The sequence below is a fragment of the Hypanus sabinus genome, chromosome 1, assembly GCF_030144855.1.
Source record: "Hypanus sabinus isolate sHypSab1 chromosome 1, sHypSab1.hap1, whole genome shotgun sequence".
NCBI lineage: Eukaryota > Metazoa > Chordata > Chondrichthyes > Myliobatiformes > Dasyatidae > Hypanus > Hypanus sabinus.
In genome coordinates this window covers 156,391,571-156,417,882 of record NC_082706.1, presented here as the reverse complement: position 1 = coordinate 156,417,882, position 26,312 = coordinate 156,391,571, and the positions used below count along the sequence as shown (strand labels likewise).

At 40.0% G+C, this 26,312-nt stretch overlaps 1 protein-coding gene across 2 annotated transcripts in view; it reads right to left on the bottom strand.

Moving 5' to 3' along the window:
• Positions 1-26,312, bottom strand: part of myom1a (myomesin 1a (skelemin)) — a 180,343-nt gene that overhangs the window by 76,305 nt on the left and 77,726 nt on the right. For both annotated transcript variants that reach the window (XM_059979587.1, XM_059979582.1), the window contains exons 15-19: positions 25,166-25,290; positions 22,476-22,659; positions 21,806-21,980; positions 16,047-16,168; positions 12,689-13,117 (exon numbers count right to left, since the gene is read on the bottom strand). In XM_059979587.1, coding sequence (XP_059835570.1) covers positions 12,689-13,117; positions 16,047-16,168; positions 21,806-21,980; positions 22,476-22,659; positions 25,166-25,290 — 1,035 coding nt within the window. The remainder of the gene's footprint in view (positions 1-12,688; positions 13,118-16,046; positions 16,169-21,805; positions 21,981-22,475; positions 22,660-25,165; positions 25,291-26,312) is intronic.

Genomic DNA, 26,312 nt, shown 5'->3' with positions numbered 1-26,312 from the left:
AAATAAGTCTTTTATGCAGCAATTTATTGAATGCCTTCTGGAAATCCAAGTATACAACATCCAATTGTTTCCGTCTATCCACTGTGCTTGTTATATCATCAAGAGACTCCCATAAGTCTGTCAGACAGGATGTACCCTTCTTCAATTCATGCTGCCTCTGACCAATGGAACAAATCCTATCCAAATATATTACCATTTCTTCAATAATCATTGCTTCAAGTATTCTCCCAACAAAAAAATGTAAAACCACCTGGCCTAACATTTGCTCCAATCCTCCAGGACCGTCCAGAGTCCAGAGAATTCTGATAAGTTATCACAAGTGCTTCTGCCATTTATTTCAGTACTCAGGGAATTAGTCTATCAGGACCAAGGATCTTGCCAACCTTTAGGCTCAATAGATTGCTTAGCATTACCTGGTTAGTGACAGCAAATATATTGAGGTCTTCACCTCCCATCACATCCATAACATCTCTCTGCATATTCAATGAGTCCTCCACCATAAATACTGAGACATGGTACCTGTTCAAAGCCTTGGCAATTTATGTATTAACTAATATTAGTTACCCCTTCTTGTTTTCTGAGGGACCTACATACACTTAAGCCACTCTCTTCTGCTTTCTATAGTTACAGAAAATTGTACTATCTGGTTTTATATTTTGTGGTGGTTCACTTTCATAGTCTATCCTTTCTTTCTTTATTGTTTGCTTCGTGGTTCTTTGTGACTTTTTAAATATTTCCCAATCTTCCAGTGTACCACTTCACAATTTTATATGCTTAAGCTTTTAGTTTTATGCCTTCCTTTATGTTATCCACCACCCTTGCTGTCATTGCTTTATAAGAAAATACTTCTGTTGGGAGCTGAACCCAGAAATTACAATGAGCTTTACTAGCTAATGAATGCTCTGGAGGGTCTAACATCATTGCTCTGTACACTCTATAAAAGAAGGTGTAAATTAATTTAATTTGAGAATTAATAATAGATCACATCTTCATATGTTGAGTACTGTAGCTCAAAACTGAGACCAGGAAGTAGCAGAATAGGTTGACACATTTTCCCCACAGAGAATGAGGAAACTCCATGTGAAGAGTTCTGAGATGCAGTTTCTCAGGTTTTACCAGACAATTACAGAGTTTAAGAGCCTAACTTAGAACTTATGAAATAGTAATACAAAAGGATTTAAAAAGAGGAAAAAAGGCACATGCTTTAATTTCAAAAAAAGCATATGTTTTGAAAAAAAATGACAATTATTTATCCAGCCCATCACTCTGGTGATAGTGGGTTAATATTCAACAATGGCAAACATTCATTTTGTGTTTATGAGTGGCAAAAGTGTTTCACACAAGTAAAAGAAAATCTATAAATCATTTTCAATACTTCAGTATATGATTTCTTCCACAATGAATGGCACTGAGGTAAGAAACACATTTGTAAGTTACAACAGCAAAATTAACTTCTACACCATAGCATCTTAATGGTGAAATTGAGTCCATCTCAAACAGTGCAGACTACCTTTATCATCATCATTCATTCAATTACAACACGTTACTGACATTCTATAATAGTTTTGTTTCAAAGGTGATCCATTTGTTTCAAATGTAATTGGGAAAATAGGTTACCAGGGCAGAACTGTGGTGCACCTGTTAGAGACACTGCCTTCCAGCAGTGGAGTCAAAGAGGGTTTAATCCTGATCTTAGGTGCGGTCTGTATGGACTTCACACTTTCTCACTGTGACCACAAGGGTTTCCTCCTGGTGCTCCTGTATATATGCTGCATCTCTGTGATTCTGAATCTGACATATTTGAAGGAATGGAGTTAATGTGTACAATTATATTGAATAATTCCCAAGTTCCCAGGACATATATCTAATGTTCTGTTTACTTGTCTTCTCAACTTTCAGTATCTTTGTTCACGCAACACACACAAAATGCTGGTGGAACGCAGCAGGCCAGTCAGCATCTATAAGGAGAACAAGCTGTCGACGTTTCGGGCCGAGACCCTTCATCAAGGTTGACAAAGGGACTCGGCCCAAAACGTCGACAGTGCTTCTCCCTATAGATGCTGCCTGGCCTGCTGTGTTCCACCAGCATTTTGTGTGTGTTGCTTGAATTTCCAGCATCTGCAGATTTCCTCGTGAGTATCTTCATTCCACTTGAATCCCCATGTGATAATTATCACCGGATTCTTGAACAAATTAACTAAAAATGTGGTGATTTTGTAATAATACTAATAATTACAAGGGCTTTAATAGCATAAAACATTCAAAAGTAATTCACCGAATTAGACACTAACACAATGATTAGAATAGTGACGAAAAGAATAGGTGGAAGGAGAGCGCTTAAAGATTATCTCAAAAAGAGGAATGACAGGAATAGTAGCAGAAAGGTGAGAGATGAAATTTCAGAGCTTGGACTGATCCCATTATTGCTGGAGTGAAAGATGTCACACATATTAGAGGAGTACAGAGTTCTTGGGAAGTTGCAGGGTGAGGGGAAGTTACAGAATGAGCATTTTCAGATTCTGGTTCATTTATTCATCACAGGTACGTTGGAACATACAGTGAAAATCATTGTTTGTCTCGTCAGCCAGCACAGCCCAAGAACATGCTGGGGATAGTCTGGTTTTGGACACATAATGAAAGTGTTGAGTTTGAAATATTACTGGACTGGGGCAAATGTGAGTGAGCAATCACAGGGATGGCAACAGAAAATATAGATTATCAAAGGATTATGAAACAAAACTAGAATTTATGCCTAAAATGAGATGCTGAACTATTGTAGTTTGTTTGGCACTGTTAAAACATACCATGGCAATCTCACAGGTTCTAGGATTCCCTTCCATAATCAAAAATTGCTCACTTCTCCAACTAAACCAGCACCATGGTAGCATAGTGATTAGTGTGACACTATTACAGCTTGGGGCATTGTGGAATTCTGAGTTCAATTTCAATGTCATTCTTTAAGGAGTTTGTACTTCCTCCTCGTGGAATGCAGGGGTTTTCCCTAGCTGCTCCGGTTTTCACCCACAGTCTCGACCTACTGGACTTCCAGTAGGATGGAGGCACGCTCTGTGTACCGTCTTCTATGGGGCCAACCAAAGGCGCTATCGTCTTTTTTATATGTTTTTTTTTACTATCAAAAGACCCTGCTGGATATTAACAACCTAAAGTACTGCAGGTATACCCCATCAGTGAGTTGCTCATTAGTGGAGAAACTGAAGGAGTTGGACGGTGCAAACCGTGCTGTTGCCTGCATCAGAGAGGCTGGGGAGTGGGTGCGCGAAGGAGGTGTACAGTCCAACAGCAAGCGATCGTCTTAGTCACTTTTCTTGTGACTGCAACGTCCTGCAAATGTGGAATGCTGCAAGTCCAATACACTGATTTATTGGCATGGGGTGAAGGAGTTGCCTGGCCTTGATCGTAGAGAGAACCAGGCCTCAAGCCACAGTGTTGCCTATTTGCAACTGCCCAGGAGAGAGATGTCAGACCCAAAGCACTCCACTGCTGTGATGAAGGCAGTATGGTGTGGCATGCAGGCTGGAATCGGTGCTGCCCTTCAGTGTTCGCTTGACAGACAACAAGGCGTATTGTGTTCAGCTGCAAGCTACTGCAATATTCATGGACTCAGAGACTTGGGCTATATTTTTTTTAAATCTGTATTTTACTGCTTCCTTATATGTGCTGGGTGAGACTGTTGGTATTGTGTCTTGCACAAACTTGGGTAGATTAATCAGTCATTGCAACTTGTCTCATTATTAGGTTAGGGTTAATCAGATTTGGCAGGGTTGCTGGGATGGCTTGGCTTGAAGAGGGAGAAAGGCGTACTCTGTGCTGTATTGCTAAATAAAAGAAAACTGAACAAACTGGAGAAACCATCAACAGGAAGTAATGCAATCCAAGAGCACTTTGGGCTAAATGGTGTAGTTATTAGCAATAGTGTGAGTAGTTTGAAAGAACAGCAGGCAAGAAATTAGGATGTTGCAAATCTTCATTTAGACCATAAGATTGTAAGATATAGGAGCAGAATTAGACCAATCGTGCCATTGAGTCGACTCCACCATTTGATCATGGCTGATCAACTTCCCTTTCGACTGCATTCATCCGCCTTCTCTCTGTAACCTTTCACTCCGTAACTTTTCACTTGACTTATCAGCCTTCACCCTAAATACATCCAAAGACCTGGCCTCCACGGCTGCCTTTGGCAATGAATGTTACAGATTCACCACCTTCTGGCTAAAGAAATTCTTCCTCAACTCCACTCTAACTGGATATCCCTCCATTCTGAGGTTGTATCCTCTGGACCTGGACTCTCCCACTATAGGAAGCATCCTCTCCACATCCACTCCATCTACCTTTTCAACATACAATAGGTTTCAATAGGATCAGCCTTCCCCACCTGCCACCATTTCATTCTTCCAGATTCCAGCAAGTATAGGCCATCAAACACTCCTCATTACATACTTGCTTTTCTATTCTAGTCCTCTCAAAATAAATGCTAACATTGCATTTGCCTTCCTTACCACTGACTCAACCTGCAAATTAACCTTTAGGAAATCTACGCATGAGGATACCCAAGTCCATTTGCAGCACTGATATTTGGATTTTCTCCCCATTTAGAAAATAGTCTACACTTTATTTCTTCCAACAAAGTGCATGACCATACACTACCCAACATTGTTGTCCATCTGTCTCTTCTTTGCCCATTCTCCTAATCTGTAAGTTCTTCTGAGGCCTCCTTGCTTCCTCAAAACTAACAGCCCCTCCACCCATCTTTGCTTTGTCTGCAAACTTGGTCACAAAGCCACCAATTCCATTATTCAAATCATTGACATATAATGTAAAAAGAAGCAGTCTCAACACTATCTCCTGTGGAAAAAACACTAGTCAATGGTAGCCAATTAGAAAAGGCTCCCTTTATTCCCACTTGTTACCTCCTGCCAATCAGCCAATTGTCCATTTATGCTGGTATCTTTCCTGTAATATCATGGACAATTATTGTGCTAAGCAATCTGATGTGTAGCTTGTTAAAGGCCTTTTGAAAAATTAAGTACAGTATACAACATCCATCGATTCTCCTTTGTCTATCCTGTTAGTTATTTCCTGAAAAAATTCCAATAGACTTGTCAAGCAAGATTTTCCCTCAACAAAACCATGCTGAGTTTGGTCTATTTTACCATGTGCCTCCAAGTACCCCAAAACTTGAACCATAACAATCCTCAATTTAATGTTATTGAATGTTGAAACCTGTTCAAATTTCGGTGCATGAACAAGTTTGTCAAAAAGAATCTATCAAAGCTTACTTACTTTTTCCTAGAGGGTACATTTTCCTTCCTCAACTTTTTCTACAGCTTTAATACTTCACACTGACTAGCAAGGATTATATATTTTGTCTATCTGTTCATTCACATTCTTTACATTAAGAATGCATTGTTTTATAAATATCAATTATAGTACTTCATAATTATATTAAATTGTATATTTACATATTTCCTTTAATATTTATTCTTTTTATTTCAAGGTCTGAATCCTATGGGAAATTTTAAAGCAGAGGGAAAATTTGGGAAAATTTGGAAGATTTTTTTTTAAGAAGCTACTAGTAATTACCAACAATTTAAATATCATCTTGGTTCATTTGTTTATCCAATCAAACTTGATATTAATCAAGAACCTATCAATCTCTGCCTTAAATACACCCAACGACCTGGCCTCCACAGCTGCATGTGGCAAGAAATTCACCACCCTTTGGCTAAAGAAATTTCTCCACATCTCTGTTTTGAAAGGGTGCCCCTCTATCCTGAGGCTGTGCCCTTTTGTCCTAGACTCTCCCAACATGGGAAACATCCTTTCCACATCTGTTCTGTTTAGGCCTTTCAACAGGTTCTTGAAGAACTCTAACAGATTTGACAGATTTCCCTTCATAGAAACCATGCTGACTTTGACTATTTTATCACCAATATCCAAGTACGCCAAAACCTCATTCTTAATCACGGACTCCCAACACTTTCCCAACCACTGATGTTAGGTTAACTAGCCCATAATTTCCTTTCTTTTGCCTTCATCCCTTCTTAAAGCGTGGAGTGACACTTGCAATCTTCCAGTCCACCTGGACCTCGCCAGGTTCAAGTGATCTTTGAAAAATAATGACGAATGCATTTCTTATCTCTTTATCAACCACTCTCAGGACTCTGGGACATAGTCCATCTGGTGCAGGTGACTTATCCACCTTAAGACCTTTGAGATTGCCTGGCAATTTTTCCTTTGTAATAGCAATGGCACTCACTCCTGCTCCCTGACCCTCTGGCACACTGGTGGTGTTTTCCACAATGAAGATAGACGCAATGTACTTGGTCGGTACATCTGCCATGCTGGCACTCAGTGCAGGTCTGAATGGCAGCCATAATGTCAGTGGTGCTGCCTTTGCGATGAAGTATTGAAATAATCCTCCAAGAGGACCAGAAACTCGTCATGGTTTGGACGTTTGCATGCCTCAAAGATCTGGAGCATTCTGTTGGCTGGATTCAGGGCTTTATGTTTTGGTTCTTGGTAGGGTCTCCCATGCCAAAGAGGTCAAAGGGTAGAGGACAGACTAAGAGTGGTCCACCGCTCCTCCAGGTTTGGGGAGGCACCCCAAGGCTTACAAACCTGACTGGTAAAACAAAGTTATTTTGGAAACAGCAATGAAGAATCCTTCTACATCTGAGTATGAAAGTACTCCTGAGTTTCCACCCTGGACTTGTAGGACTGACAGTAGTGAAACCTGAGAGGAAGCTACTGACATGATGAAGGGATCCCTGAAGACCACCAGAGATGGAGGACCTTCATTGCTGCCCTAAATGCCAGCGGCGTGACAGGCAGTAAGTATAAAACTGAGAGATGGCTTCAGCTAACATATTTCCCTCAACCAAAACTTGCTGAGAGAGATTTCATATGAAACATTTTTTTTAAGATGATGGGAAAAGAAAATTACGCAGTGATCTGAATATATTGCCTAAAAGGATCATGCATGAGATTTACCAGCAGTTATCGCTGTCACTTGCTGTATATCAACTGTTTTTTTTTAAATATAATTTCCTGCAGCAGAGTAAAAAGATAGCTCAACTTCAAAGCATCATCCACAGACTGGAGATGTGTGTGAATGCCAGACACAACAATGTCAGCTTCCAACCTGAACAACGTCATTGGCCGTTACCTGTAAGGGTTGAATGTGGCACATTGATCATGTCGTCAAGATGCTTGAACAAATCTGTAATTAGCATAGCCATGTCACAAGCCCATGGCAGAGCTGAAGTGGCATGAGAGCAGCTCATCCTAAATGCAAAGTTGAGATGCAAATGGAGAAAGCTCACATAGACATGGAAAAAGCAAGTATAACTATATTAATTGAGCTCAAGGAAGACTGAGAAGCTGAGGCTGCCTCAGCAGAGGTAAAGGTGTATGAAGAGGCAGCTTACTTAGACAGTATTGGCTAAAGCATGACACACTCAGTATTCAAAGTTCGATTTCCCTATACACTCTAAAGAATGCTCTGGAACATCAGAAGTTTTCGGAAGAATAGCCAGTGGATTTGTCATGAATCCGATAGGAGGGAAGGTGTGCTTACCCTGCCAACCCTCATTAAGTGAGACCATATGGATGAAATTCCAACTCCTGAAGCTGAATGCAGTTGCTCGTATCTTAAGGCCACAGCTGACAAGATTCCCCCACTTGGCTCTCCTGCTGTGACTCTCCTGTTGCTTGGCAAAACACCGTCTGTGCACACAAGGAGCCTGAACAACATAATAGTTGGCACGATGCACCTTATCCCCAATGACTGGATCTGGGTTGGGTCATAGTTGGTGAAGTCTGCCTCAAAGGTGCTCATCATACCAATGTCAGGCTAATGTCCTGGAGAGCTGGTGTTCAAGTCATTTCAGACTCTGTTAGAATAGAATCTACATGAAAGAGAAGAATGTAGGTAAGGAAGCAGTCCTTTGACATAATTGTCTGTGCTCAAGCAGATTTAGACAAACTGGTCTTCTGTCACTCAGAAGATGATTATAAGCTGGTACCTTCCATCAAAGATGAAGTCTTTCTCCGAATCATGAACAAAATGTTTAGCAAAGTCAAGTCAAACAATTAGGTAGCTCCCCTTCAATTCCGTTCTCCATGACAACTCCTACCAAATAACAGAGAGCAGGAAGCAGGCCCTCAGTTGACGCCGGTCCCTCAGCTGCTCATTGAGAAGTAAACCAGAAATGATAGATCATTATGCAGAGTTCAGGGAAAGACCCTTCAGTGTTTATCATGCTGAGTTAACACCTACACCTGATCCCGACATAGAAAACTGGTATTTGCTCAATTTTGGTGTTTACCACCCCTAGCAACATGCACACAAACAAATTGTCTTTGATTTAAGTGCACATTTCAAAGGCATTCTACTGAACAATGTGCTCTTGTGGGGTCTGGACCTCAATGACACCCTGCTAGGGGGCCCCCATCTACTTCTGAACTGTGTCCGTTGTAGCGATGGCAGACATTGAAAAATGTTCCACAGCTTCCTAGTGAGAGAGAATTATCAAAACTACCTCAGATTCTTGTGGTTTCATGACCACGATTCGACAACAAGATTCTGGAATACCATTTGAGAGTTCATTTATTTTGTAACTGCCCCAAGCCAGCTGTAACAATCCATGGCCTTAATAGTACACCTGTGGCTGACAAGGGAAGTCAAAGCTAATGTAACTGCAAGAAAGAGAGCGTACAACCACACACAAATTAGTGGCAAGTCAGAGGATTGGGAAGCTTTTAAAAACTTACAGAGAGCAACTAAAAGAATCAATAGGAGGGAAAAGATAATATATAAAAGGAAGCTAGTGAATTATATCAAAGCTTTTTCAAGTATTTAAAAATTAAAAGAGAGATGAGAGTGGTTATAGGACTGCTAGAAAATGAGACAGGGGACAAGGAGATGGCAGATGAACTAAATGATTATTTTGCATCACTAATCACTGTGGAAGACACTAGCAGTGTGCTAGATGTTGAAGGGTGTGAAGGAAGAGAAGTGGGTGCAGTTACAATTACAAGGGAAGAAATGCTCAAAGAGCTGAAAGACCTAAGGGTACATAAGTCACCCAGACCAGATGAACTGCACCCTAGGGTTCTGAAAGAGGTAGCAGTAGAATTTGTGGAGGCATTAGTAATGATCTTTCAAAAATCATTGGACCACGGCATGATGCCAGAGGACTAGAAATTGCAAACGTCAGTCCACTCTTTAAGAAAGGAGGAAGGCAGCAGAAAGGAAATTGTAGACCAATTAGCCTGACCTCAGTGGTTGGGAGATGTTGAAATCAATTGCTAAGGATGAGGTTATGGAGTACTCGGTGACACAGGACAATATAGTACAAAGTCAGCAAGGTTTCCTTAAGGCAAAATGTTACCTGACAAACCTGTTAGAATTCTTTGAGGGGATTACAAGTAGGATAAAGGGGTTGCAGTGGATGTTGTATATTTGGACATTGAGAAGGCCTTTGACAAGGTGCCACACATGAGGCTGCTTACCAAGTTAAGAGCACATGGTATAACAGGAAAGTCACTGGCATAGTTAGAGCATTAGCTGATTGGTAGGAGGCAGCAAATGGGAATAAAAGGATCATTTTCTGACTGGCTGCTAGTGACTATTGGTGCTTCGCAGGGGCTGGTGTTGGGACTGCATCTTTTTATGCTGTATATCGATTTAGATGATGGAATAGATGGCTTTCTTGCCAAGTTTGAAGATGATATATAAAGATTGGTGGAGGGGCAGGTAGTGTTGAGGAAACAGATAAGCTGAAGAAGAATTTAAGACATTTTAGGAGAACGGACAAGAGAGTGGCAAATGAAATACAATGCTGGAAAATGCATGGTCATGCACTTTGGTAGAAAAAATAAATGTGAAGACTATTTTCTAAATGGGGAGAAAATCCAAAAATCTGAGATGCAAAGGGATATGGGAGTCCTTGTGGAGAACACCCTGAAGGTTAATTTGCAGATAAAGTCAGTGATGAGGAAGGCAAATGTAATGCTAGCATTTGTTTCAAGAGGTCTAGAATACAAGAGCAGGGATGTCATGCTGAGGCCTCACCTTGAATATTTTGAACAGTTTTGGGCCCCTTATCTGAGAAAAGACATACTGGCATTGGAGAGGGTCCAGAGGAGGGTCACAAGGATGATTCAGGGAATGGAAGGGTTATCATACGAGGAATATTTGACAGCTCTGGGTCTGAACTCACTGGAATTTTGAAGGATGTGGAGGGGGGGGGGGATATCATTGAAACCTTTCAAATGTTGAAAGGCCTAGATGTGGAAAGGGTGTTTCCCATGGTGGGGGAGTCTATGACATGAGGTCACAACCTCAGGATGGAGGGATGCAGAGAAATTTCTTTAGCCAGAGGGTGGTGAATTTGTGAAACTTTTTAACCACAAGCAGCTGTGGAAGCCAGGCCATTGGGTGGATTAAAGGTAGAGTTTGATAGGTTCTTGATTGGACACGGCATCAAAGGTTACGAGGAGAAGGCCAAGGAGTAGGGCTGAGGAGGGGTAAAAAAGGATCAGCCAATGATGAAATGGCAAAGCAGACTTGATGAGCCAAATGGCCTAATTCTATTTCCATACTTTATGCTCTAAGAGGAGAGCCATTGAGGGAGAGAAGGAATTCAGCACTGAAGCATTAAGGTACATTGAGAGACATTTGTATGTTACTGATGGTCTTAAATCATTTTCTAGTGCAGAAGAAACAGCTCAAAACATGGTGCAATGGTCTAATTTCAGACTGCATAAGATTGTTGAGGTCGTGCAACATTTCAAAAGGTCTACAGAATCTTGATCCTGGATAAGACCTGCCTCCTTTACAGTGTGGGCCTTGGATAGGACATCATTACTGACAGCCTTACTTTAAAGGTTGCTGATATTTTTACACATCATGGCATGCTATCAACTACCAATATGCTATCTGATTATCCTGAATTTGCTACTCCAGTAGTTATCAAGGGACGCTTCATGTTAAGAGAATTGATCTCAGACACCTGTGGATGGGATGTCCCACTAAGAGAAACAGAAACATAAACAGTGCCAGCAGGGTCTTAAAGGTTTGAAAATTCCGAGAACCTACATAACAATTCTGCTATCTACAGCTCAAAATAACAAGGTCTCCTTCTTCAGTGATACAAGAGCTAATGCTATTGCTGCTGTTGCATACCTGATGTGACACAGTGAAGTTAGTTTCATCCTAGGCTAGGTAAAGCTTACTCCCAAACCAGATCTCAGCTTTTCAAGGCTTGAACTCAATGTTACGGTTCTAGCAGCTGAGATGGCAGAGATGATAACCAAAGTGTTGGACACAGAACCAGATGATATCAAATTCTTTACCGACAGCAAGGTTGTGCTCAGTTATATATTTAATGAAACAAAAAGAGATTCTATGGTTATGTACATAATAGATTCAACACACCAGGCAATCAATCCAACGTATCAGGCAATTAACCCAGACGAGTCAACGGAACTATGTTCCTACTGAGCTCAACCTAGCTGATCGTGCCACAAGAGGGCTCTAAACTCATCAGTTCACCCTCTCCTCATTGCCCAGTATCTCTTGCTGATCCCCTACCAGGAACATCATCAAGGCCAGTACTTTCAACATGAAAACTGCTGAAGACTGTTTTCAGGACTAATTTCCAAGACTATCCTTCTTTTGCCGAAAGCTTAGTGAAATGATCATTTGACTTTCAGTTTCAATAGACTAAGTTTGACACCCTATGGATGCCAGGTGGGGAGTGTTCTGACCTCTAGAGGTGCAGTTTGCTTAGTGTGGAGTTTGTTTTATATTAACATCACTTCCTGTATACAAACTTTTCGTTGTATTTTTCCAGCGCCAGTTAATTTGGTTTCCATTTTGAAGCACATTGTAAAATGATGTCTATCTTCTTTGTATGTTCCCCTGAAAGAACAATATCTTTTCAAAAGTAAGATCTTATTAAAAAAAATCCTGAAGCATGCTTCTCTTTCGGGTGCTTTTTGAGGTGTTTTGCTATGCAGCTTTGTACAGACACACTGCCAGGACAGTAGAGGTCAAGAATAGCATAATTAGAGAAAGGTAATCTATTCGGCCATATTTCTGGTCAAATTGGTCTATCTAATCTCATGAAAATCTCACAAAATAGCAACGAACACCCTAAGATTTATTGTCTTCCATTTCTCAGCTTCATGGAAGAACCTCATCTTTAAATGCCAAGTTTAATGTCTGATTTCCTTAAATATAATGAGATCTTTATAAGGTTCCCCATAACCCACCATTGCACTGAAATTAACCTATTGCTTATGTATCACAAGATTATTTGGGTTCATTCTTTCTTCTGCTGGATCCATATTCTTGTAATACAGCACAAAAGTAATCCACTTCCTCCTCTTTTTAACATCTCCACCAAACATATTTTGCAGAACATAGTTTGACTCTTTCCAGTCTACTTCCAACTTGTGCTTAATGTACATGCCTCCCATTGTTTAGAAACTTCATCTGATATGAGAGATAACAAAAATGTTTTTTGTTGTTATTCATTATATTTCCTTAGAAACTGATTAAGTACTCCAGTCACGTTTGCTTGGCATGAGTAAATTCCACTCAGAATGTGATTGCATTTCTTTGTATGTTTAACTTGAATATTATTTTCTGATTTCTCACCTATGTTGTCCACGTGCACATCTTGTACTCTGGGGCCTTTCTCACTTCCATCTTGTATGTTAGAACCAATCTTGTGCATATCTTCTACCTTTAGGCCCTTCCCATGTTTATCTTGTATCTTTGGAACCTTTTCATGTATGTCTGGTACCTTTATACCCTCCTTATGCATATCTTGTACCTTTGAGCTTCTGTGATTAGGCTTGCTTGTCCACTTTGCATTTACCTCCTTTGAAGTATCTGGTGCTGTGTATGGCAAATTATCATAGCCAGTGGGTAGTTGGTGTCTGTTAAGCACAGCATCACAACTTAGTAAAGTGTGACGTGCGGGCTGAGATGCCTCATGCTTGCAATCCCAGCGTGCACGCCTTTCTGTTAGTCCATCAATGTTACCACTTTGTTCAGGAAACACACCATGAGATACTCCTCCTCCTAGAGTTAAATAAAGTAATTAATCAGGCAGTCAAAGAACAGCTCTGCTCAACAAGAGACTTCATTTTTTCAAGGATGAAGAAATGAAGACACATGGTTAACATAAAACAAGGAATGAGATGCAAGTATATGTTTTACTCAACATTTAGCATGGCAATAAACCAGACACAGAGCAATAAATTCTCATCAGCTGTTACTACAATACGAAGGAAAACAAAGCAGCATTGCTCAAAGCTCAGACCTCGAAGATGCAACATCAAATGGAGAAAGCAGCAAAGTATAAAACTTTAAGTAAGCAATTGGTTTGTATTGATACGTGTTAGGCAGAACATTAAACAAAACAATCAGCTGGTCAGGCAACATCTATGTAAAGAGAAACAGAATTAAAGTTTCAGGCTCAAGACTTTTTGACAGTTCCGCTCAATGGATCTGAAATGTTAACTCTGTTTGTCTTTCTGGTTTTGTTTTAGATTTCCAGATTCTGAAGGTTTCTCTTTACTTCTATTGGGCAGAATATAATCTTATTTGATTTGTTTAGCAATACCTCAAAGCTTTCAACAATCACTTTAATAATATGAACTAGTATCAGCAAATCTTTTTATGCTTATAACACAGTAATTTGTTCAATAAAGAAAAATTAAATCAATGAAGATTCATGGAATAAATCTGTTCCTGATAGATAGCATAGGCTGCAACATCTCTGCATGATTATTCTCTACACTGGTGCCCCAAAAGGCTGTGCCCTCAGGCTCCTACTCTACTCACTATACACTTAATACTGACTGGCCAGATTGTGCTCTAACGCTATATACAAGTTTGCAATGATACTGCCATAGCAAGTTGTATCTCAAATAACAAGGATTGGGAGTACAGGAAGGAGATAGTGTCATTGTCCAAGCATGCAAATATCATAGCCAAGAAGACCCACCAGAACCTTTACTTCCACAGCAGGCTAAAGAATCAGAAAATTTGACACATCCCCATTTCTCTCACTACTTTTACTGATGCACTGTAGAAAGCATCCTCCCCAGATGCATCGTGGCTTGGATTGGCAATTGCTCTGCCCATGACCACAAGAAACTGTGGATGCAGTTCAGTACAATTTTGGAAACCAGTCTCCCCTTCATGGATCCTGTCTATACTTTCACTGCCTTGCTAAAGGAGTCAACAAAAAAACACCACCCACTCCAGGCATTCTCTCCCCCCCCCCCGCCCCCCATTGGACAGAAAATTCAAGAACCTGAAAGCACAAACACCAGGCTCAAGGACAGATTCTATCTGCTGCTGAATATTAAATTGCCTCCTGGTATGATAAGAAGTACTCTTGACTTCACAATCTACTTCGAAACCGGGATCAGAGTAATTTTCACTGTCTTATATGACGTGAAATTAGAAAAAAATAATAAGAGGCATTGAAGAAAAAGGAAGAAATCGGACACAAAAAATGCATGAGAAATTTGGTGATGTAAGTAGTAAACATTGTTCTCATGATAACCAGGACAGTTTGTCATTACCATTAACTTAAAGGAGGTCAGGCATTGTACAGCATTGCTCCCTATTCACTTCAAAGCAAAGATTCTGCTGCAGTCAAGATGTCACTTGTAGGGAAACCAAAAGGACTGATATAAAATAAAATGGCATGAGGTAACAAAAATAAAGAACATATACTGTATAAAGCTAAAGAGGAAGGACCATGGGCCAAGTCAACAACTGAAACCTAAATCTCCTGAAACACCCACATGAACCCATTAACAACAAAGTCCCCCAAACAAATGCCCTACAAACAGCTTGAGTAACACTTGCCTCACAGATTCACAGCCCAAAAGCTCAAATCTAAGAACTTTTAGTTCTACAGCTACTCTGACAGATGACGTCTTAACCAGGAATAAGTAACCACAGCTCAGCAGAGATATTATGTACGACACTCCATATACCAGAAATACCCACGATCGTTATAAGGCACTCAGCCAATGAAGGAAAGGCATTTTGTTAGCAATTTGGCTTAGTAAATATCCTGATTTTTAAAAAATCTTTTGCAGTATAATCTTAGCATTACAACTTTTTCAAATTAAATCCTTTTCTCCTTTCATAGATGCTGTCTGACCTGCTTGTTTCCACCATTTTCAGTTATTACTTTAGATTTAATTTTCACAATTAATCTAATGTTCTTTAATGAATTCAAAAGTTGTTCATAGAGTACATTGTTGATCCAAACTAGAATTCAATCATTATAATTGCATTTGAATCTGTAAAATCCTATTTATATAAATTATTTTACTTAAAAATAATATGAAAATATTAAATGATAGTAAGTGAGACGTGCATAGATTAGTTTCTGATATTTGTAGGTAGACATTTCACACAATAGCAGCTTACAAGGGAGAAAATAATTTATTAATGCATGCATCAGCATTCATGGGAACACACATTAAAAGATCACTGTCAAACAGGTAGCAAACAAAATGACGGTAAGTACAGATTAGAAAAGATATTAGATGGTTTATTTGTGAACAAGATATGCATGGGATGGTCTTGTGCATTATACATTACATTGTGCTGGAGCAAAGATGATAATCTATGATTCTGTTAAGTTTTGAAACTTTTGACTGTGAAGCAGACTCAAGTGAGATTTTGTGCAGTGGCTAATGGATAGACACGGTGAAAAGGAATACACTTTCCTTGTGATACAGGCAGCGCATGATCAGAACAACGACTTATGATATCGAGGGTGGAAAAGTGATACAAATGGTACTGTGAAAATCATCTGTGATCAATTAAGAAATAAACACAGCAATGAATGCATTTCCAAAATGAATACATCTGCTTTTGACAATAAGTAAATACACTTTCAAAAATAAGCAAACTATTATGCACTTAATTTTCCTAAAATTAACATATTAACTTTCAAAAATGAGAGTATTTTACATACCTAAAGCTGCCTTGACCTCCAGTGCCTCAGATTCCTGTGAGTATTCACTGAGGCCAGCTGCATTGACAGCCCTGACTCGGAACTTGTATAACTCCCCGGTGTGTAGCCCATGACATATAAACCTTCAAAACCAAAATAACATTCTTATCATCAATTAATTTATCACAAATTTATATAGGTCTATAACCTGAGTATTTGTTTGTTTTAGTGAATGCTTCTTATCTAAATCACAAAACAATGCTATTTTCTATTTTTTTCTTTATACAGAGGTGTATTAAAATCTGGAGGAACTCAGCAGGTCAGGCAGCATCTATGAAGAGAAATAAGTAGACAACGTTCATCTAGACTGATGAAGGGTCTCAGCCTGAACAACCTGAAATTTAGACCATTTATTCCTGTCCATAGATTTTGCCTGATGCGCTGAGTTCCTCCACCTTTTTGTGTGTTTCTCTGAACTTCCAGCATCTCTTGTGTGTATTTTAAATCGTATTGGGCTATGTTATTGTCCACTTCACTCCCATTCTGACCTTGCTGTTTTCAAGCTCTTAGGTTCCACAGACAAGGCCTAACATAAGCTTGAGATACATTCGCTTTCAACTCTTCACTTTACAGCTCTCAGCAGTCAACACTGGAATAAGCTATTTCAGAAAACCAGCCTTTGTCTGTAACAGGTCATTCTGATGAGAAGTCATGAAGCTGTGCCATTGTCTCGCTTTCCCTACAAGCTAGCACTCCTGCTGAGAATCTCCAGTCTTCCCTTCCAGTAACTGCAGTGTTTTTATCTCTCTCTATTGCCAGCATTTTTTATGCTTAGTATTCAGTTGGATTCAGCTGGAGGGAAATACAGGGAGCTTTGTACTTAATTAATTTTTTGGCCCCATGTGGCTGAAAATATTTAATGTATTCTATTTCTCGTCTGATTTTCGATGATTACAGGACTGCTTTGAATCAGTAGACGTGACCATATTCAGGTACTTATTTTCATAGCTGAATGAGTATATCACAGTCATCACCGTGCCAGAGACCCTTGTGGATGAGTGTGTACCTTCGAGAACATACCGGACATCCCCACACCAAAAACTGTGGATGAACCAGGAGGTTCATGGTCTACTGAGGGCCAGATCTATGGTATTCAAGACTGGTCATACGAAACCCTACAGGTAGAAAAATAGACTTATGGAAGGTCAAGACAAGAACAAAAAGGCATTTCCATGTTAAGTTAGAGACAGAATTGGATGCAGGATAGTTGTGTCAGAGTTTGCATGCCATTATTTCTTATATGTTAAAACCCAGTGGCTTAGGTGCTGTTTTCTCAGCGATGCTTCACTCCCCGATTCTCTCAATGGTTTTATGCATGCTACACCTGTGCAACTCCTCACTACATCTGGTGACCTATCTTTGTCTTGGAGGCTGACATCAGAATATTCTTCAAAAGAAGGAATCCTTGCAAGGCCTTGGTAACCTGGCAGCGTACTGAAATCCTGTGCCTGACAACTGGCTGGAAAGTTCAAGGACATCTTCAACTTCTCACTGATGTAGTTAGAGGTTCCTACCTGCTTCATAAGGGCATTAATCATACTGCTGCCCAAGAAGAGCAAAGGGAGCTGTCTACATGACGATCACCAGTACCACTCATGTTTGCTGTGATGAAATGCTTTGAGAGGATGGTCACAGCTATAATTAATTCCTGCCTGAGCAAGGACCTGGACCCACTGCAATTTGCCTACCACTACACATTGCAATCTCACTGGCTCTCCATTTGGACTTGGCCCAACTGGACAACAGCAATACTTACATTATTGCTGTTTATTGATTACAACTTAGCCACCCCCTCAGTCCTAATCAACAAGCTTCAAAACCTGGGTTTCTGCAATGCCCTCTGCAAATGCATCCTTGACTTCCTCATCAGGAGACCACAGTCAATGCAAAACAGAAATAACATCTCCTCCCCACTGACAATCAACACAGGGGCACGGCAAGGATGTGTGCTTAGCCCACTGATCTACTCTCTTTTCAGTTATGACTGTGTGGCTATTTACTGCTCAAAGCACCATCTATAAATTCGCTGATGACACCATTTTGTTGGCAGAACCTCAGAGGACGAAGGGAATGCAGAAGTGAGTTAGATAAGTTGGTTGAGTGATATCACAGCAGCAACCTTTCACTCAATGTCAGTACGACAAGGAATTGATTGTAGACTTCAGGAATGAGAAGATGGGAAAACATACACTGGGACTCATTGAAGGGTAGGCAGTGGAAAGGGTGAGCAGCTTCAAGATTCTGGCTGTCAACATCTCAGAGAATCTATTCTAGGCCCAACATATTGACGCAATCACAAAGGTGGCACACCACCAGCTACTCTCCGCTGATGTTCGTAGAGATTGGATATGCCACTAAAGATGCAAGCAGACTTTTACAGAAGTACTGTGGAGAGCATTCTGAGGTTGCATCACCAACTGATATGGAGGCTCCAATGAACACAATGATTCAAGGCTGTACAGAGTGGTAGGCTCAGCCACTTCCATCATGGGCATAAGCCTCCCCACCATCAAGGACATTTTCAAAAACTGTTGGCTCAAGGCATGCCCTCTTCTCATTATTATCATCAGAGAGGAGGTACAGGAGGCTGAAGACACACATTCAAAGTTTTAGGAAAAGCTTTTCCCTCTCTACCATCAAATTTCTGAATAATCCCTGACCTGATGAAGGGTTTAGGCCTGAAACCTCGACTGTTTATTTCCTTACATAGATGTTGCCTGAGTTTCTGAGATCCTCCAGCATTTTGTATGTGTTGCCATAATATTTTATATTAGTTGAGAACTATAATTTGCTACTCAACAGCAACTATCCAACTCTGTTTCCATTCCCTGAGGTTAATGCTGAAGCTTATAAAGAGTTCTATTCATTGTTATGGTATCAAGGATTTGGTGCAGGCTAATCTCAAACTGCCTACATCTTGCAATAACCTGCTTTCAATGCCTAATGATAAGCAATTATGCTTTTCTTCATTCATTACGAACAGATGATTCAGCATGAGTCCTTCCAAAAAATAAGAAAATTAAAAGGAATAACAGTAAAATATCAAGCAACTTGGTGCACTTCTCACAACTAGTCACCATTTTGTCAGTGGTGCATCTTTTAAATTAAAATTTACTTCCTGTCAGTTGTACTCAGAAAATCTTCATGACGCCATTTTCCAAACAAAAATCAGAATATATTTAACATTCAATCAATATCGCAAATATTTCTATTTATGACCATATAACAATTACAGCACGGAATCAGGCCATCTCAGCCCTTCTAGTCCATGCTGAATGCTTACTCTCACCTAGTCCCACTGACCTGCACTCAGCCCATAACCCTCCATTCCTTTCCTGTCCATATACCTATCCAATTTTACTTTAAATGACAATACCGAACCTGCCTCTACCACTTCTACTGGAAGCTCGTTCCACACAGCTACCATTCTCTGAGTAAAGAAATTCCCCTTCATGTTACCCCTAAACTTTTGCCCCCTAACTCTCAACTCATGTCCTCTTGTTTTGTTATGAATGAGGAGAAACTGAAGGGTGCAGAAGGGTGCAAAGTCACCCCCCCCCCTTTTTGAGAATCGCAAAATCGCTATTATTTCAGGTCTGATACCAAGGAAATGAGGGAGATAAACAGCTCGTGTCAGTAATGAGAGAGAGACAACACAGGGATACACAAAGGTTGGAATATCTCCTATTGACAAAGAGAGAGATTACTGCTATTGTCTCTTGAAGAAGGAATTGTGTATTGAGTACTGTTCTATTCATTGAAACCCCTCAGGGGGCAACCAGAATGGTCTGGTTGATGGGTTGCATCATCCCAACCTGATTGACACCTGAGACCCCGTGAGTGGGGGTAAAAGTCGGATCTGGGGAACACCCCTCAGACGCACCAGAAGAGACGCTACGAGACTGGTGGGGGCTTGTGTGTGTGTCTGCCCTTGCCTGGGTGACGAGTTCGCCATGGAAGAACGGTCTAGCTACAGGACGGAGGGGTCATACGTGAATGGCCACAACAGTAATGCATCAACGGATCATGATCATAAAAGTCGGCAAGTTACTCTCTCTCTCTCTCTCTCCCCAACAATTGCAACACAGCGACAAACAAACGATGGCAGCCTGTGTGAACTGAAACGAACTTTATATTTCCATCGGACAATTCATTATCCCCTAGACAACGATAGAGCTTATTTCTTATTGATTATTATTATACCTGCACTTCTAGGTTTGGTATTGATGACTTATATTATCTGTATATTTGCATTGATATTATTTTTGTGTATTTTTACTAATAAATACTGTTAAAAATAGTATCATCAGACTCCAACGGATACTCCTATCTTTGCTGGTAAGGTACCCAGTTACGGGGTTCGTAACAGTTTGATTCTCCCCTACTCCTAATGGAAAAAGCCTATCAGCATAAACTCTGTCTATCCCCCTTATAATTTTAAATACTTCTATCAAGGCCCCCCTCAACCTTCTACGCTCCAAAGAATAAAGACCCAACTTGTTCAACCTTTCTCTGTAACTTAGGTGCTGAAACCCAGGTAACATTCTAGTAAATCTCCTTTGTACTCTCTCTATTTTGTTGACATCTTTCCTATAATTCAGTGACCAGAACTGCACACAATATTTACAGAGTTTATATTGCATTAATTCTATCTCTTACATTATTATTGAGACCACACTTTAAAAATGTATTTAATGGATGTAAAGTATATTTTGATACCTTTTTGCTTGTGATGGGTGCCTCTGAAGACTTTGTTTTTTTTTCTTTTAATTCAGAGCTAAAGATAGCAGGCAAAGAACCTCCCATGTGATACATTTTACATAAGTTATGAAGAATGGATCATGTACTTTGTTCAACCATAGCCCACCTCTGCAAATTTGATTGAGCAGGTCCATATCAAATCATCCGGCAACAAACATAAGCTTTGACATCACTTGTATAAAATCTTTGGCTGCACACGAGTATCACCTAGACCATCATATTAAAACAAGCCTAATTTGGAATGTTCAGTATTAGTTAAAGGAGCACTTAAGACATCTATATCTATCATGAGCTCATTTCCAAACTTACCGACCACCTTGCTGCTTCAGAGATACTCCCTTCTTCTCCATTCGTATATGTGCCCAGCTCTTCTCCACACCATTTTTGTCTTCAGCCAATCAGTTTGCCAATCTGGCTGACACTACCTTGTATTATTATGTTTGATGTCCAATAGTTGTAATAATGCCTTTTGCTCGAAAGAATTAGGATTAGAATTGTGCATTACAACATGTTAAGTTAGCAATGCTTTGGAAGCTCATGCTTCTTTCAAATGGGGAGCTTGGCAGCAAAATTCTACTGAGCACAAGGCCCAAAACAAAGTAAAGACATCTGTGCCGAAATATCCATCAGACATCTCTAACTGCCACATTCATATTTGATAACAGTTTGATTTAGATGGGGACTGAAAGAAAACAATTACAATAAGCTGTGCATTCAAAAGTGGTGACCTACAGTAGGTCCAGATCACCAGGATTACTTCCACAATTTTTCAGAGACTTGAAAGCAAATTTCTTGCAGCTAGTCCTACAGTTCTTCTGCTAGGGTTAATGGCTACTTACAAATCCTGCAGCAAACTCTTCATGCAGTCTCACCCTCCCTTTTATCTCATTCAATGTGATTCTATCTAAGTCCTTCTACTCCTTTATTTGTCCCAGGCCCTCTAAAAGCCATGATACTACCTTTTTCCTTTCACTGGTTTGTTATTGCATGGTTCCCATTTTCCAGATCCTTGGATGCTTCCTTCAATATAGTATCCAACCAATTCCTTTGCATCTTTTGACTCTTCCCAGCTTACGACCATTGAAGTGTCTGTGTCTCTTGAAGGAATAATATGACCAGGTGCTTTCGGAACATCTGGAAGAAAAAAAATAACAGAATGCATAACGGAAAAATTATATTAACAGAGCAACCTTAACTAGCCTTAGCCTCTAGTATGTAAGATAAGTTATTCATTAAAAATCACTCTCATCATTGTATTTTGTTGTTTGGTAGGTACTGTGCTCCAAAATAAACTTCCAGAATTGGTGTGGAAGATATAACGTCACTTTTGTCCGATCAGTTAGACTGTGTTTCTTGATGTAGTTGGAAAAACCCTTCACAAATTTACAGCAAAACAAATAACAAATAAGATTCAGGGTATACAGTACAAAGAGAAGGGAAGGGCACAAAACCTCGGACAGAATGACTAACATTTCAAGCTCTAACCCATAGCCTACCTGAAGTATATGGTTCGGAGCTTAATCCAATAATGGTGACATCCTGTCAACAATTATTCTGAAATACTCTGGGGACAGGTAGTGCAGGTGTGTTGGTAACATGAAGAGAGTTGCTTGTGAGGGTCATACTCACCAAGTTTATCTGTTACTTCAGTAAATTCTGTTGCTTCAGAAGGCTCACCAATACCAGCAGAGTTAGCTGAACGGACACGGAAACGGTATGATTTACCCTCAGCCAGATCAAACAATGCAAAGCGTGGAGACTTCACTGGGATTTCTGGGTTAACTCTCTGCCAGTTCTCAGCGCCTGCCACACACTAGCACAAGCAAACAAGAGTAGAAATCAGCAAATTAATCGAAGTGTCTAGCAAAGAGCAAACCAAATTTGCAGTTCTAAATCAACTGATATTTTAACTATTGGGTTTATGGTATGTGGGCACTGCTGGCAATAAATATTGAGAGCATGAGATGAAGAATCTTTGAAAGCAAGTCCAGTTTGTGTGAACAGTTCAATGATGGGGCAAGTGCAGTTGAATGCACACACTCATCCACACAGGTTTTAATGAAGTCAGTAACAACTGCTGCATACTCATCCCGATTTGAAGATGAATCCCAGAATACAATCTAGTTTACCGATTCAAAGCAGTCCTGTAAGTGCTCCTATGCTTCCCTTATCCATATCTTCTTGGTCCTCACTACTAATGCTGCAGTCTTCAGTCTCTGTCTGTACTCAGGGAATAGGAGTACAGCCTGGTGATCAGACTTTCCAAAGTGTGAGCGTGGAATAGCACGGTAGGTATTCTTGATGGTGGTGTAACAATGATGCAGCGGCTATTTTCATTAGGAGTCTGAAGAGATTTGGTTTGTCATCGAAAACCTTTGGATGTATCACTGAGAGCATACTGAAAAGCTGCATCACTGTCTGATATGGGGAGGGATATCCTGCACAGGATCAAAAACTACAGAAAGTTGTAAAATTAGTCAGTTTGGGTACTAGCCTCCATAGTATCCAAGACATCTTCAAGGAGCAGTGCCTCAGAAAAGCTGTGTACATTATTTAGGACCCCCATCACCTAGGACATGCCCTCTTCTCATTGTTACCGTCAGGAAAGAGGTACAGAAGGCTGAAGCTACAAACTCAGTGCTTCAGGAACAGCTTCTTTCCTGATTTCCAAATAGTCATTGAACCCATGAACACTACCTCACTTTTTTTCGATATACGTACAGGTTGACCACTGATTTTCCGGCACCCTCGGTTCCTGAGCCTTGCCAGATTAACTTTTTTGCTGATTAAAAGAGGTCACACAATAATAATGGCAAAAAATGGACTGTAGAAGCTTAAAAAGGATTAATCACTGTGCTTACATAGAAATGTTGCTTCTCATTATCTTTTTAAACATTTCATTCAGGCAAAGTTGCTTCATGTGTTTTGACCTCTGTGTAATTTTTCTTGCATCAAATAAAAATATATTAGCTTTTGTTCTGTCATGAAGGTACGTTTTTTCTAACCCTCTGATTAAATCACCCAACAACTCAATTAACTTGTCAATAGTAAGTCTGAGTTTCATCCTTTTCATCATCATCACTGCCACCTTCATTACTAGCAGTGTTTTTAATCAGCTTTCAGAACACTGACTATAATTTCGGAGTCTGTAAGGAGATGCACAACAGGTGTTTTGTCATCCACTCATGTTGATTTTCTTCATGAAGACTACTTGCTATATCTTTGAAAGCAGGTCATGTAACACTTTTGCATATGTAAGCAAATCACAAACAATTACTTTCTCCTTTGGTAAAATCTTGTAAAATCATTGTCAAACTTTTCTTCAGACATGTTATCAAACATCAAGGCATCAAAATCAAACATCAATGGAACTTATCCCAGCTATCCTTTAATGTTCAAGTTTCTGCCTTCTCCCACCCTCGAGCAATGAACCACAGAATATCCTTCATGTTAAATTCTTTAATAAATATCTGTAAAGAATTGCCAGTATTCACCTCATCTAACAGATGTTTAATGAAAAGTGAATGGTACCTGGCCTTGTAATTTCAGCCAAATTAAAAGAGGTGCTGAACCATCAGTTTCTAGAAAATTGGTGGTCAACCTGTATATCATTCCTGTTTTGTACTATTTTTAATCTAATTATTTAATATACAGTAAATATATTGATTTACTTATTTTTTTCTTTCTATAGGAAGGATTTGGAAACTATAGAAAGGGTATACAGCAGAATTAAAAGGATGTTGCCCGGATCGGGGAGCGAGCCTTATAAGAATAGGTTGAGTGAACTCAGCCTTTTCTGCTTGGAATGATGGAGGATGAGAGGTGACCTGATAGAGGTGTATAAGATGATGAGAGGCATTGATCGTGTGGATAATCAGAGGCTTTTTCCCGGGGCTGAAATGGCTAATATGAGAGGGCACAGTTTTAAGGTGCTTGGAAGTAGGTACAGAGGGGATGTTAGGGGTAAGTTTTTTTTACGTAGAGAGTGGTGAGTGCGTGGCATGGGCTGCCGGCAACTGTGGTGTTGGTGGATAAAATAGGGTCTTTTAAGAGGCTCCTGGATAGGTACATGGAGCTTAGAAAAATTGAGGGCTATGGGTAAGTACATGTCCAGCACAGCATTGTGGGCCGAGGGCCTGTACTGTGCTGTAGGTTTTCTATCCTTCTATACTATCATGTAGTGCATTGTACTGCTGCTGCTGTTAACAAATTTCACAACAATGCTGGTGCTAATAATCCTGATTCTGTCATTATTTAAACTGCTTTTACATCTGATTAATCTACATTATATTTTACCGTTGGATGTTTGAGATCTCTACCTTTTCCACATAATACACGATACCCTCATGGCCGCGCTGACCAGGAGGTTTCCAGCTTAGGACAATGTAATTCTTGGTGGCTTCAGTCACTCTAAGTTCTGTAGGTTTTCCAGGGACAATTCCTTCTGTAGGGGCAAAAGTGAGATAGTAATGTATAACATCAATGTAAACAATTCCTCAGCATTTTCCCTAACAGATCAATACTTTTTATTTTTTATCTAGCATTAATGCCCCATCCCAAATTGTCCTGGAGAAGTTGAATGTGAAGCACTTTTATGAAATGTTTCTAGTGTTAGAGCCTGCCTCCCACTGCTGCCCTCCCTACCACTTTCCTCCCGTGTTGATGGGTTGGATATTCTCGGATTTAGATTCAGGAATAATGAAAGAATTATGAAATACTTCCAAGGCGGAGTGGTGACTTGGAGGAGAACTTAATCGTGGTGTCCCCATGCACCCACTACCCTTGATCTTCTTAAGTTTGAGATTGTGGGTTTGGAGATGTTAGCAAGTCACTGCAGTGCTTTGTAGACAATAAACAGTGCAACCATGGTATTCTGGAGGTGATAGGAATTGTTGGATGGGGTGTCAGTGATACACAGAGAAGTTTACTGTACACTTATATGCCAGAACATTAGGTGAAGCCTTTGTTTCTTTGTGTTCAGGGATATATTTAGGGTAATGTTTACCAAGCTGCAAACCAGTAGAGCTTTGGAAAGATGAATTCCTATTGCTTGTGCACTAGCTAATATCTTGAGGCTAGTAAAGACAATATGAACAAAGCTAGAGCATTTTAGTGTTGGAAACCCTAAGTTGAAAATTTATGTTACATTTGAAAGATTTAAAAAATTTAGTTGTTTTAAAATTTTGCAACAGATGCTTTCATTGTTCATTGATAGCGGTCAACAGAGTTGACAAAATGATATTTCAAATTTCATCAATCTTTACTACTGAGTAACTTTAACTTCGAATTCCACCACTCCATGGCTCTGGGGCTGTACTCACTGGAATTTAGAAGAATGAGAGGATGATCTCACTGAAACCTATTGAATATTGAAAAGCCTAGATAGAGTCGGTGTGGAGAGAATGCTTCCTACAATGGGGGGGTCTAGGACCAGAGGGCACAACCTCAGATTACGAGAATGTCCCT